Source organism: Schistocerca americana, chromosome 8 (genome assembly GCF_021461395.2).
Source record: "Schistocerca americana isolate TAMUIC-IGC-003095 chromosome 8, iqSchAmer2.1, whole genome shotgun sequence".
Lineage (NCBI taxonomy): Eukaryota > Metazoa > Arthropoda > Insecta > Orthoptera > Acrididae > Schistocerca > Schistocerca americana.
In genome coordinates this window covers 249,375,418-249,390,376 of record NC_060126.1, presented here as the reverse complement: position 1 = coordinate 249,390,376, position 14,959 = coordinate 249,375,418, and the positions used below count along the sequence as shown (strand labels likewise).

At 39.8% G+C, this 14,959-nt stretch overlaps 1 protein-coding gene across 1 annotated transcript in view; it reads left to right on the top strand.

Annotated features, from left to right (window-relative positions):
- The window catches only part of LOC124545738 (protein takeout-like), a 100,680-nt gene extending 90,340 nt beyond the window's left edge, over nucleotides 1-10,340 (top strand). The window contains exon 3 of the mRNA XM_047124680.1: nucleotides 10,190-10,340. Within this exon, the coding sequence (XP_046980636.1) occupies nucleotides 10,190-10,340 (151 nt within the window). The remainder of the gene's footprint in view (nucleotides 1-10,189) is intronic.
- Nucleotides 10,341-14,959: the final 4,619 nt, after the last annotated feature.

Genomic DNA, 14,959 nt, shown 5'->3' with positions numbered 1-14,959 from the left:
CACAGTTTCACCTTCTCAGTTTTTGACACTGCTTAAAGTAACTGTTTCGATTAGTTCACAAACACTAATGTATTTCATTCAGTCTGAACTGGATTTTGGCTCGTGCTGGATGTTACCAGTCTCTCGCACTAATTACATCGTTCCATTTTCCACTTACAGAGTCGTACTTGCCTTCAGACTTTTGACTTTACAGTTGTATTTCCGTCTCATCTGAGGTAAGTCCCCATGTCATGTCAGCCTATTCATTGCGTACTTGCCCTCCAGAGCCAGGCTCGACTTTGCAAAACTTTGCCTCTCGCATTATTTTACACATTTTGTAATCGAGGCCTAGCGTGCAAGTTTCTAGATTAGTGTTAGATTTGTGACTTTTGTTTACACTATAAATTCGTGCAAATCTCTGCCTTAGCAGATGGCATTGTATTTAAACAGTGCTCGCGTTAATCGCGTTTACTGATTTGCTCTGTACCTTGTCCACAACACATGAGGTACCTTGGGTGATGTACACCTTGTTTTATAGTAAATTATGATTGATCATATTTCAGGATCGGTATAGACATAAATACGTGGAATAACATACATACTATAGCATTGACTTTCATAAGTTTTTACTACTACAGTTCAAAAATATTCATGACACACTAACGAAAAATTCTTCCATCATTACATGCTGTTGCATGTTTTTTTTTAAATAATATTTTCAAAGCACTTTTTAAAAATGAAATTTGTAAAATATTCTTAAACCTACGTTCATTTTTCTTTCAAAATACAATTGCTTTCACGTTACTGTTATTCCTTAACATTTACCAAACTGAATCGCACTAATCCTGTGTGCCTCATTGTCTTTACATGTTACACTAAAATTTGAACATTTACACACAGAAAAAAAATACATTATAAACTTAACCTACTACTCACGTATGTAAAAGTTGCTCTACTGAGCGAACCTCTTCATGTCTTTGTATGGATAGAGTCCTTTGATCTCTTCAGATTCTACATCATTCAACAAATAGCTACATCCATGTGGTATGTCTACGATTTTGTAGGGCCCGGCATACACCAGTTGCCATTTCTTATTCTTTTTCGCTAACAGAGGTGACTTGGGATGAGTCCTTATTCGCATCAAATCAGCCGGTTGATACAGTGTTACCTTCTTTATCGTCTTATCATGCTTCTCCTTTCGGCGCTTCGCGCATCTCGTTAAATTATTTAAGGTCTCAGCTATAATTTGTTCGTGAGATACAACTTGTCGTGGTACAGTCGGTAATGGTGACAGCCAGCCGTCGGTTTCATCCTTTCCAAACATGACTTCTAGTGGAGTATAACCGGTGGCTGAATGTGGCAATCTATTGTGGAGTCCCTCAAAAATCGAAACATATTCTGCCAACTTGGTGTGGCAATTCGAAATGTAAGTTCTCATGAACCTGTCCAATGTTTCAAAAGGTACACTCTACAAGACTGCTCTCAGGGTGAAATCGGGCTACAAAAATGTGATTATTATCTTGCTCTTGTAGAAACGCTTTCCATTTGAACCAATAAAATAGGTGGCATTATCGGATACAATAATCTGTGGTCTGCCAACATTAACAAAATAATCTGTTCGTAATTTCTGAATGAGCAGTGTGGCCGTTGACGTTTTTACACGATACAATTTTAGAAATTTGGAAAACGCATCATACATAGCAAATATATATTTCACACCACTTCTGCCAGTGGGTAGTGGCCCTAGAATGTCAATAGAAACTAGTCGTAATGATTTGTTAGGAACAACAGGGTGCAATTCACTTACAGTGGGCAGATTTGTAGGTTCCGTCCTTTGACAAACTACACATGTCCTTACAACATTCTGAATTATTCTTTTCATATTCCTAAAATGACATTGTCTTGGGAGAAGAGCTCTACATTTTTCAAAGCCCACGTGTCCCCACAAAAGGTGCACGTGCCAGATTAAATCACTGATACATACTTCCGGTACACAAATACACCACAAGTCCTTGTTAACATCTTTCCGGTAATATAATACCCCATTTTACGCAGAATAATGGCTACCTATCTGATTTCCACCCGAAGCTAGGCGTTCTTGTTTGACTTTTCCCAAGGCGGGATCTTCGTCCTGTAACCTAAGCAGTTGCTTGCACGCCTGCAGGAACTTTTTGCAAGTAGGGTTCTTCATGAGTAAAATTTTGTACTCTGTTGTCTGTTCTAGTATTGTTGTTAGCTCAGGTAGACCTTGCGGCAACCGCGACAAAGCATCAGGTACTGCGTTGTCACAACCTTTTATATACATAATTTGAAATTATATTCCTGCAGAGAAAGCACACACCTGATCAACCAACGTGCATTAACTTGGATGTCAGCAAAAAACTTAAGGCTGATGATCACAGAAAATTTTTACATTTTTTCCGTACTCATAATATCTGAACTTCTTCATGGCTCATACTACTGCTAGTGTTTAGGGATCTGTGACTGTATATGATAATTCACAACTTGACTACACTCGGCTTGCGAAACCGTTCTTACGTTCTTGTTTCGATCTTCCTCATCGATTTGGAATAAACAAGCGCCTAGTCCAGCAGTGGAAGCGTCTGTAGCAAGGCAAAATTCCTTCGACATGTCAGGGTGACAGTAGATTAGCATTTAAAAGGGCTTGTCGTATTTGCTCAAATTACAGCTGGCACAGTCATTCCATATCCATGGTGTATTCTTTCTCAACAAGTTTAACAGTGTATTATCATTTAAAAGCTGGTCAGGTATGAATCGTCTGAAATATGACACTAGACCCAGAAATGCCATTAACTGTGTCTTGGTTCTAGGAGGAGGGAAGTTCTCAATTGCTGCCATTTTCTTCGGATCAGGCACAATACCTGTAAGTGGTATTACATGACCAAGAAATTTTATTCTTTCCCCGCCAAATTTGGATTTTGCGAGGTTTGCGGTTACGCCCACCTCAGAAAATCTTTTTAGTACGTGTCTCAGTGTGTCCATGTGGCTTTCTCAATCAGGAGTAGCTATTAATAAGTCATAGACATACAACGCTACTCTATCCAACAAATCTGGTCCCAATACTGTATCAAGTGCTGCAATGAAGACACCTACACTAACATTTAAGCCAAATGGTAAAACTTTAAACTGATAACTTTTGCCAGCAAACACAGAGGCAGTGTACTTTCTCGATGATTCAGTTAGCCGGATTTGCCAATACGACGAACGCATGTCGACAGAGGTAAGATATTTAACTCCATAAAACTTCTGTATCTGGTCATCCAGGTTTTCTGGTCGCGTTCTGACAGGTACGATTATTTTGTTAGTATCGCGCGCACCAAGCACGAGACGTATACTGCCGTCCGCTTTCGCTACTGCACGAGCGGACTGCTGTACGGAGATAGAGATGGTTCAATTATCCTCCAATCAAGCATTTTTCTTATTTCCTTCATAACTGCCTCCTTCTTCGACCACGGGATGGTGTATTTTGCGTGACAAAAAGTATCGTGAGGTACCACTTCCATGTTATAGGTGTAGCCCTCGATAACACCTGGTTTTTCGGGAAACACATTCTCGTAATCTGTAAGTAGTTGAGTCAATTCGTTTTGTTGTGCTTCAGTCAAATATTCTTACTCCATGACTTTCGTGGCTATCAGTTTCCTTTTTTTCCTCTCTGTTTTCACTAATAAACTCTTTATAATATGCTTGTCTTGTAATTAAGTCATATTATAAATTCATTACCTGTATGCCTTAGAATCTAGACTGAAAGCTCCGGCAATACTTACCGTGCACTTCCCGTATCCTCAACAACGGCAAAATTACACGTCTACCCTCATTCATAAGGCTTACTTCCCCGTTCAAGAGATCGATTTTTGCGTCCCTCTGGCGTAAAAATTCCATCCCCAGGATGCAAGCAACACCTAATCCCTTAACTACTAGGAAAGAGCTTTTCATTGCTTCATTTCGTACCGTAAGCTCGACTTGCACCTGGTGCTTTATGATATGAGATTGTGCACCTATTGCACCTGTTACACGACAATTCTTCACTGGCAAAACCGCTATTCTATTACTTTGACTCATGTACTTTTAAAGATTTGCACTCATGACATTGGTTGACGCACAAGTATCGACTATTATCTGTATTGGTGCTCCATACATATCTGCTCGCAATATAGGCTGCACAACACTTTTGTCGGTTCATTTACATTTCTGAGGTATGTCTACAAGTTCCTTTTCTATTTTTATTCCCTCTTGTATCTCAGCATACAAAGTTTATGGCTGTCATCAGTGAATGTGCCCTCACTACACCATCCTGCAGCCAACAACGGAAAGCGTATTGTGGCTGTTTTTAGTTTAAAGGATGAGAATTAGTGGGCTGACAGTTGTCTGTCACTTCCACTAATCTTACATTGTGGTTCTGGTTGTTGTTGTGCTACTACTGTTGGGTTGGTCGCCCTGCCTCCCCTATGGTGTATTTTGATACTGTGCATGGCTCTGGTTTTGCGTTGGTCGGTTGTAACCATAGAGTAAATATCTCTGGAGTGAGCATTCACATGCGCAGAACAGATTTTGTGTTGTGAACATACATTGGCGGTACGGTCACGTGTTCTCGGGACGTCGTGTGTTTGTCCGTATAGCGCCCTGTATATTTAGAATGTCACTACATCCCCTAACCGAGCGGGGTGGCGCAGTGGTTAGACACTGGACTCGCATTCGGGAGGACAACGGTTCAATCCCGCGTCCGGCCATCCTGATTTAGGTTTTCCGTGATTTCCCTAAATCACTGCAGGCAAATGCCGGGATGGTTCCTCTGAAAGGGCACGGCCGACTTCCTTCCCTAATCCGATGAGACCGATGACCACGCTGTCTGGTCTCCTTCCCCCAACCAACCAACTATATCCCTGGTACAGACGGATTCTTTTCGTACGTGTCGTGAATTATTTATATATGTTGCGCAGACATTTTAACAGTATCCATTTGATACCGGGAAAAAACCAGCTACGTAACTTTTACAGGCAAGTGATATTGCATTCTGCTTCTTTGCGATATGTGTCACAGTTCAGATGCACTCGATTTTTGGTAGTTTTCGGTATGATACGGCACTTTATAGTATTACAGAGCCTGACATCATTTTTGCGGTGATAGTGTTTTGAACATACTTTGGAACAGTTTGTGGGGACAAAAGTACTCCTCCTTATTTTCTGTAGCCACATCTTTACTCGTTGTTCATCCTTCGGGAAACTAAAATATAAATGACACATAATCATTCTCCATGTCCTAGACACACTTAACATGGTCTCCTACTGTAACTTTATAGTAAACAAAAAGGTTTGGACACACATATTATACGAAGACAATTACAGACTCCCACTCGATTGAATTTATCCGTATCCCGTCTTTCAAATCTATATACATAATCGACAAGTCACTGATAAATGCATGGAGGATAAATTTTTCTGAATCAACTAACCATTCCCTTTCCTGTTCCACTAGCAAATTTACGAGAGGAAGCGATTGTTTGTAAGCTTTTGTACGAGCCGTAATATCTATTATATAGTCATAAAACCGTAGAAAAATAGGTCTACTGAATCAAGCCTTAATTATAATGCGTCTCGAAATTTTAAAACACATACAGTGTTTCTTACTAATATGATAACTATAACTAGAGCTACATGGTGTGTACCCATGAAAAGTTACTATCCCCCCTTTCACATATTTTTCTTTGCATCTGTAGCAACAACAGTAATTCACCGTCGCTATTACACTATTAACAAACGGTGAAAACATAACCAAAACTCTTGATATTACAAACTTCAAACTCTGCGGCAAGCACACACGCACACCGAAGTCCCGAAAACACGTGACAATCCTGGTTTAATGTTGACAACATGCGCAGAACGCAATGCTCACTCCAGAGATATTTACTCTATGGTTGTAACTTCCTGACATGTTCTGTGATGGACCTGGGTTGGCGTTCCATTGTGGAGCTGTGTTTTGTTACCACTGTGGTGTCGGTTCATTATAACCACGCCTCTGGTTTCGGTTGCTCCGCCATTGCGGATTGCCGTTACCATTATATCCACTAGTCATGCGTCCATCACGACGTCTCTTCCGATTTTGACGATTATAACCGTTGCCGTTATAACTATTGCCATTGTTTGTTCCTCGATTCTGTTGCCGGTGCTCTTGCCTATTTCCGTTACCATTTGGTACTGAGCTACTACTGTTACTGCTGCTGCCATTGTAATCATCTTTTTGTTGATTACAGCCTGCACATGGTTCCAATTGTTTTCGGAAGTCAACAGAATCCACTATTCCCATGAATTGTTCTTTATCATATTTCGGCACATTGATGAAATATCTTGTAATTTCACTGAGCAACTTCATTTTTATTACGGGAATCTGATTATGTCGCGACTGGACATGGGCTCGTCCAAGTACCTGGTTTTGTTTATATACTTTTCAAAATATTTGCGTAACGTTCCCATCTTAGGATTGTATATTTCTGGACTGTACAACTCTTGCGTTGTCTTTCTTGGACGCTATCGGACTAGAATTTTTGCAAGAATGCACCTTCAAACTGTTGCATCGTTAGACATTTTTCAGACACGCGGCCCACAGTGCCGCGTCACCTTAAATAAAGGAGACCACGAACCGTATTCTTTGTCTTTCCGTCCATGTCCTAGGAAACACATTCCTGAAGCTCTTAATAAATACCACAGGGTGGACATTTCGGTTTTCGCTATTGAAGGGTTGGTTTGGAATGTTCTGTGTTTTATCACATTGTCCTCCGTTTTGCACATCTGATTGCTACTTTCTGCGCCAATTTATTACTTCGTGATGTGCGCTGCACGGTATAGCATGTTGTTCGTGCCCGTAATTCTCATTAGGTTGCGGTTGCGCACTTGCGACCTGCATACCCTCTGCGTTATTATCGCGGAGTCGGATTCATTATCTGTCCGCTACTGTTTACATTGCTTTCCAACACAGACAGTCTCCGCGCGACCTCCTGTTGCCAATTCGGCAACTCCGCTGTCACGCGGAATTTGATCTGTGTTAATTCAGCGTGTAGTGCGGCAGCGGTAGCGTCAATATTTACATTGGCGGCCGCAGTCTACAGCTGTTTTTACATCGCTTTCAGTCTCTGCAGATATCTTGCGATCCTTTACATCTAGCCATTCATTAAATTCTTTTTCGATTTTTTGAGCTTGCACTTCCAAATATGTACAAATACTTTTCCGTGCATCTATCTCCACATTATCCACGCGGTTGGTTAAAGTCTGGACATAGTCTTCAAGCCTAGCCTGCGATATCTGTAATTTTTGCATCTCGACGGCTAAACTTTGCACGAGATAGGGTATTTCTTTGCGAACGTCCCGCATCTCGGCAAGATCGCTTTGGATACTGTCTAGTTTCGCTTCACTACGCTGCTCTTGAACACTGAGCTTTTGAGTAAATTTTTCCCTTTGCTCATGTAGTATCTGAGCCAGTTTTTCGTCTCTTTGTTGCCCTTGCGCATGGAGCTTTGTGTTATTTTTTTCTCCTGCTCATGTAGCATCTGAGCCAGTTTTTCGTCCCTTTCTCTGTCTCTTTCTTCGAGCCAACGCAGAAATTCAGCAAAAGAGTCTGCAATCGGTGAGCATACTGGTGCCCCACCTAATCTAGCACTCGTTTGCCTCCGTGCCCATGCAGCGGAGTTGTTCCCATTCTGCTGTGGAGCGCCGTAAACCGTCCACAGATCCACGCCGCCCGCTCCGGAAATTATGTTATCCGAGGCGGTGGCTTGGGATTCGTTTACATTTTGCGAATGATCCTCACTTTCCACGTTAACAGAATTTTATCCGACTGGTATGGATGCTTTAGGTTGTCCTATCTTACCAATAATAAATTCACTTTAAGCCACTGACTAATCCTTAACACTGATACATACACGAATAATTATACCCTCCAAAAATAAACACATAAATACACACAATTTAATTTGCACTCTACTTACTATTTTTTCACCGAAGGTATCTCATGTGCATATGGGTTCGGTATTCCGCTCAGAGCTACACAGGATGCTTGCACAATAAGCCTTACTTTTGTTATTTCTCTTTCGTGTAATCCTTTTCCTTTTCTACAATTTTTCTTCTCCAGATCTCCTCAGGGTGTGGTTTTGTTGTTTTACATGTAAAAAGAATTCATATAGGCATTAATAGTTTACAACAATTAGGCACATACATAATTACATTCATTACAATAGTAAGTATCATGCTAATAATTCTAGCATTTTCTTTGATCGGGCTTCAAAGTTGCGGCGCCAGTCTCGCGTCCGTCGCCCATCGTAATTTAATTTATTATTTACTACAGAAATTGATTGGTAATAGTGATTGTTGTCGACTTACGTGGTGGGCCTTAATCAAAATGATATTTCATTCAATTTTGATTTACAATTAAGTGATTTTGTGAAGTTGTCTCTTTTTTAACAATATTAACCCCTTCAATGGTAATTATTTGTGACATTAGTGACGGAAGACTCGCTGAATCTTAAAACATGAGCATATAAATGGAACAATGGAATAAACTTTTCATATTAATTTCCTCAGCTAGTCAGTTCACTTTGAAGCACAGAAATCTTCAGTTATTAGCTATAATTGCGGCCCACGCACGCGCGAGAGTATTTTTTCTTACCTCCGTTAACCATTGCATTGTAATCGGAGTCCTAGCTGTGGCTCTCGGCTGTTGTACTGAAAATAAGAATCTTAAAGCTACGTATTTTCTGCAAAGTCGGGCGGCTGTGGAGAAAAATGTATCTTACATTAATAGCGGGCGAGTTTTTCGCTTCTGCTAATTTTTATAAGTTAATATCGCCACGTAATGGCGTCGTTGGCCGCTGCTATTGTTGCACTGTAAATTACTCGAATGCAGGTTAATTCTAGGAAGGCGGACATAAAATCGGGATCGCCTCTTACAAATTAAAAGTGAACAATAATATTAAATCGATATATTATCTGCTTACTTAGTACAAATATGCTTACATTTGCCAGCACTCGCAAGATGTCCATCTACACGCAACCAAGACAAGAGAAGAAGTGAAGACAACTAAAAAATTAACAAAAGAGCGTATCTCGTCGTCTCTTTAGATCATTTTGTTTCGAGTGCATCTTTATATTTCTTTGCCCTCGAAACTTACACAGAGAAATTATTAACATACAGATACATGAGAAAAATATATGTTCACTTGAGCGGCTAGTGTCCACTTATTGCCGGCCGGTGTGTCCGAGCGGTTCTAGGCGCTACAGTCTGGAACCGCGCGACCGCTACGTAAGCAGGTTCGAATCCTGCCCCGGGCATGGATGTGTGCGATGTCCTTAGGTTAGCTAGGTTTAAGTAGTTCTCAGTTCTAGGGGACTGATGACCTCAGCAGTTAAGTCCCATAGTGCTCAGAGCCATTTGAACCATTTTTTTGTCCACTTATTCAATTTTTAAATGCCTCTTCTTTATAAATACTGTTTTTAAGTCTTTTCTTAGTATTTCACTGGGGACAGTATACTGGTTTTATTGTTGTTCTTGCAACAGCCACCAATAACTTGTACACTTACAACTAGTACTCTACTAGATCATCACTCTTAGCTTCATGTAACTTATTGCTGACAACTTCATGGAATAATTTCTTGTTCAATTCGAAATTCTTGAGGTTTACTGAACATGGATTCTCTTGTTACTGTTTATGTCTTTTAGTCCTTAAATTTAATATTTCCTTCTTCTCCTCTTTGTTAGTTATGTGTCATTGTCAATTTGAGTTGGTATAGTGGAAATGTTATGATGTATGTTACTGCAGTTGATGATATGTCAGCATCTATATTTCAGTTTGTTCAAATGGCTCCGAGCACTATGGGACTGAACATCTAAGATCATCAGTCTCCTAGAGCTCAGAACTACTAAAACCTAACTAACCTAAGGACATCACACACATCCATGCCCGAGGCAGGATTTGAACCCATGACCATAGCGGTAGCGAGGTTCCAGACTGAAGCGCCTAGAACCGCTCGGCCACACCGGCCGGCTTCAGTTTGTTATTTGGCACACAAATCTATGGGAATCCCAGATTTTAGCTCTAAGCATGAAAGAAAATAATACATAACTGCTGCAGTACTTTCTTGACTCAGGTATTATACATCTCACCTTTTTTCATTGTTAAAATAGCAGTTCCTATCTTATTTTGCAGGTTTGACACACAAACCTATGACCTCGAAACAGAGCTACACATGGAGGATCCAACAAGTCTGCAGGATGCCTACAATGTCAATGGTCAGGTGCTTGTGCTTCCCATTATGGGAACTGACAACTGCAACATCACACTTGGTATGAGATTCTGAAATATGATTAAGCTGTTTCTGTCTCTAACAATAATTTTGTATACATTATTAGACATATGGCAACTTTTCCTATTACATCAATACACACAGTATGTATATGCTGTTCCACTGTTCATCTTTTAGCTTTATTTGTAAGAATTATAGAAACAATGTAAAAAAGGATTTATTGTGTTGTAATGTACAACCTAGTAATTTATATAGTTCATAACTCATCACACACCATGTCAGAATGTTCAAGGAAAAATGAAACTGTGTAGAAAAAGAGCTAGTCATCAAATACATTGTCTGTAATATAGTCCACGACAGCATTTATGGCCTCTGGGCCAGGGATGCACAGTAGATAGTTGCTAAACCAGCCAGTCAATGCTCAGTCTGTGTCCGTGTTCGGAACTGTAGCAACTTCTGTCATATTTGAGCATTATATCATTTTTTACTATGACTGACTGACGTCTGTGGTATTCTGTGTTTTCTGTGAAATTTCTCATAATGGCTGAAACTCCTAGAGGGTGCCAAGTGTTTCGCAAATGGGCAAGGGACCTTGTTTTTGAAATGTAGTCATTCTTCAAACGTGAGGCACATTCATATGAGGCAGTCTGTGATGTTGCAAAGGTGCAGGAGCATAGCATAGTAACTGTCTCTGAACTGGCAATGCGGTAATCATTGTGAGTGCATGGCTAGAGGCCATTAGTGCTGTCGCTGACTATAGTTGAGCTTCTTAGGCTTGTGTTGCCGAGGTACATAAATTTTATTTAGCTTGGAGACTAAAAGTCAGAACACGTGTTTGTCGTTCAAGTTTGCGAGAAAGATTACCATATTTATGTCTTGGTGGGGGTAGTGTTTATCTCCAGATTGTAGATAAGGCGTAAAGTTTGGGATTGACTGAATTCATCATTGTATAGTAGCAGCATATGAACTGTGGAAAAGTCAATGATGGTGACAATATGTACTATGTTGTCTCATAGCCTTTAACCCAGTGGTCATCGTCAAAGGCTCCTCTGCTGGAAATTTCTTAGGCACATGTTCATCAGAGCATCTACACCAGGACTGTTTTATGCAAATGGCTTGATCACGATCCTTGAATAGAGGCTCCTAAACAGAATACCTAGAGCATGAAGTGTTACAAGAGCATCTGCTTAGCAACAACCCATAATGTACTATACTTCTATCTTTTCTATCTGTCTTCCACAGACTTCTTGTTGGGTTATATATCATTCTGACCCTCCAGATTGTGTCCCTTTTACTACAGAAGTGGGCACCTGTTGTAAAATTACCAACTGTTGACAACTGGCTACTGAAATCCTTCAGCTGCCTTCCAGTAATGGTGTATTTTCCTACTCAGAGAAAAGCTCACTCTCCTACTGATATATTGTGTGTGAGATTCTGGCCCTTCCATCAATAAAAGTTTATAGCCTGCACTGTGTTTAAGATGGACATTCTACCTAAGTATATGGATTTCTGTGGAAGTGCTGCAGCAGTTACCTATTATTTCCTGCCCTGCTTACATCTAAAAACTGGAGACTCCCCATGTGTTTGTGGCCCAATATAACAACCTGCTCTCTTTACGAGTCTCTCTCAATAAATGAGCAAAATGATGCAGTGCTCACCAGACTGAAATTGTATTCAGGAGGAGTATGGATTTCAAGTCCCCTTTTGGCCATCTCTCTTACTTTTTCCATAGTTTCTCCGAATCAGTTAAAAAGTTGAAAGCCAGGATGATTTCTTTGAAAATGTTACAGCCAATTTTCCTCCAGATTTGTGCTTGTGCTTCAACTCTAATTACTGCATTGTTGGTGGGATAGTAATATTTCTTTATTCCTCTCAATACAGACAAACTTCCTTCCTCTCAATACAGGAAAAAAGAGAATGGAGAACAAGGGTAACACACTTTAAACTCTATTCTTTGCAGTTAATTCAGTACTGGTAGACATAGACAAAAGTCTGAAAAAGTACAAAGCTGGGAATTTAACTCAACTGAGAGATTTTGAGCACTGAATGAAGTGGCACAATGTTGAAACTGAAGTTTTACTCCTGAGAAATGAAAGATTAAAAACATTGTCCTGATGTTGCAGTTCAGATTTCCCGAAGTCTTCATACATCTGTTCAAGTCACTTCCTTTGCTGGTGCTCCAGCAACACTGTGGCTTTCCTAAAACTATGTCAAAGTCACCCTACATTTCCAATGACCTCAATGTTGATGCTGCATTGAACATTAACATTCTTTGACTACAAAAAAAAAAAAAAAAAAAAAAAAAAAAAAAAGCTATTAGTATTTCTACCAGTCAACTAAGCAAAAGGGTGCAATCATAGGCAATTTGTGCAGTTCACTATGAGAAAAAAAATATAGGGAAGGTGAGGACCTATCAAATTTGGCTTTATTCTACACGGAAAAAGCTTTTAATCATGTGCTCTGCTAACTGACACGTTGGTCATGAAGCACCTGTCAGTTGGATAAGGGTGAACTACAATGACAACAGTGCCCACTGTAATGCCCTGCAATATCCCATAACAGCTTACTCATAGCAGTAGACACCCACCTATGTACAGTCCTGTCTTTCATTGGCATGATCACCCAATAGCAGTACTGAGGGGTTCTACAAATTTCGCCATATGCTGAAAATACCACAGTTGTGGCAACCACCCAACAATATGCAGAGCAAGAATTAACAGTTGACCCTCCAACATCCAATAATATAAACTTCTACTTTGAACATACAAACCCCATTATCCACACTCCCAAATTCATTTAGTAAATGGCACAAAGCTAAAGATTATACAGGGTGTGGCAGAAATAACTCCTCAATTTTAAACATAAATGACACAATACAAAAAGATATTTGGAAATTTAACATGCAATTTGAAAGACTAGTGTTTGCCATTTGTGCAACGTGCACTGTTGCACCACAGTTGCATGCAGCTGGGAGGGAGGCCTTGGAGAACATGTGGTCTGCCTCATCAGGAGTAGTCAGTCAGTAGCATGGTGTGGAGTGGACAGCATCAAGGTTTCGTGATTGAGACTTAGTGCAAAAATACTAGCTCTGTTACTGGAACACAGTGTTTATTTTGTAGACACTTCACACTAGGATGACGTGCGAAAGTCTAAAGATGGAAAGAGTATTTTAAAGAACCAATGAAATCTGGGGAAATCCAGGAATTTAAAGAAGAAATACAGGTGAAACAAGCTGATAGCAATGATAATGAAGAGTAAACAACATTGAAAGAAAGGACTACAGCTATATAGAAGCTGAGGAACTACAGAGCTGTAGGGAAGATAAGATACCAAGTGAAATTTTCATGTATGATGGTATAGAGATAGTAAATAAAATGCATGAACTGGTTCAAAAATATACAGAAGTGAACAAATGCCAATGAACTGGAACACAGACCCAAAAGAAGGGAAACAGAATATCTTGTAATAACCATAGAGGAGTAGCGCTGGTGATTGTTGGCTACAAAATGTTGGCTAGGATACTGAACAAGAAATTACAACCATATGCAGAAGTCAGGATTGGGGAAACCATTGTGGTTTCAGGAAAGAAAGAGCAAAAACAGATCAGACTTTTGCTCTTACATTAATAATGGAAAAGTATTATGAGTATAATATAACATTGCATCAACTGTATGTGGACAGTGTCAACAGAAACAATCCTTTTTAATGCATTATTAGAGCTGGGGATACCACCAAAGCTAGTAAGACTCATGAAAATGACCCTATGCAACACCACTTACAAAATAAAAGCTAATGGCAAATATTCCAACAATTTTCCAATCATTCAAGGATTTGGAGATTCTGTATCACTGACATTATTTAACTTGGCTCTCGAGGCTGCCATGCAAGAACTGCCAAACAAAACTGATGATACTATTTTCAGCAGGATGACTCAGAAAATGACATTTGCAGATCACGTAGTGATGCTTGGAAGAAATAGAGAATATCTGCTGGAAAAGTATGCAGTTTTGGAATGTGAAACAGCTGTACTTGACTTGGTCATAAGTAAGATATGATCAACACCAAAAACAAAACCAGCCAGAGACACCAGAAAAAAAAGAAGATGGAGAGGCATTGAGCAATTGCAAAGGTTTGAAACCAGTTCAGATATTTGAGAGGAATGGTTATGAAAAATAATGGGGTATCAACAGAGATAAAGGCAAGAACAGATGCAGGTAATAGGTGCTATTACAGCTTCCTTAATATGTTGCAATTCTCCAACATTTCAAGACAGCTGAAGATGATAGTTTACAAAAGATTATAAAAACAGTAGTCACATATGGGTCCAAAATGTGGACAATAACACAACAGACCACAAATAGCCTGGATGCAAGGGAATGGAAAGTACTGTGCTAGTATATGAAGCAGTGTATGAAAATGGTACTTGGAGAATTAGGACACATGCAGAACTCTGTGAATATAAAAATCCTCCAGTCACCATAGATGTGAAGGCACAAAGCTTACAGTGGTTGAGGATGCACAGAGAACAGAAGAACAATGAGCGCCAAGGAAAGTGCTAACTCTTGTCAACTAACACATAATCAGCACAGCAAGGTCACAAAAGTGATTTGTGCCAGAAAAATGCCAATCTGCTTAAAATCCAATAGGAACAGAATGTAAATCTCCATCTACAA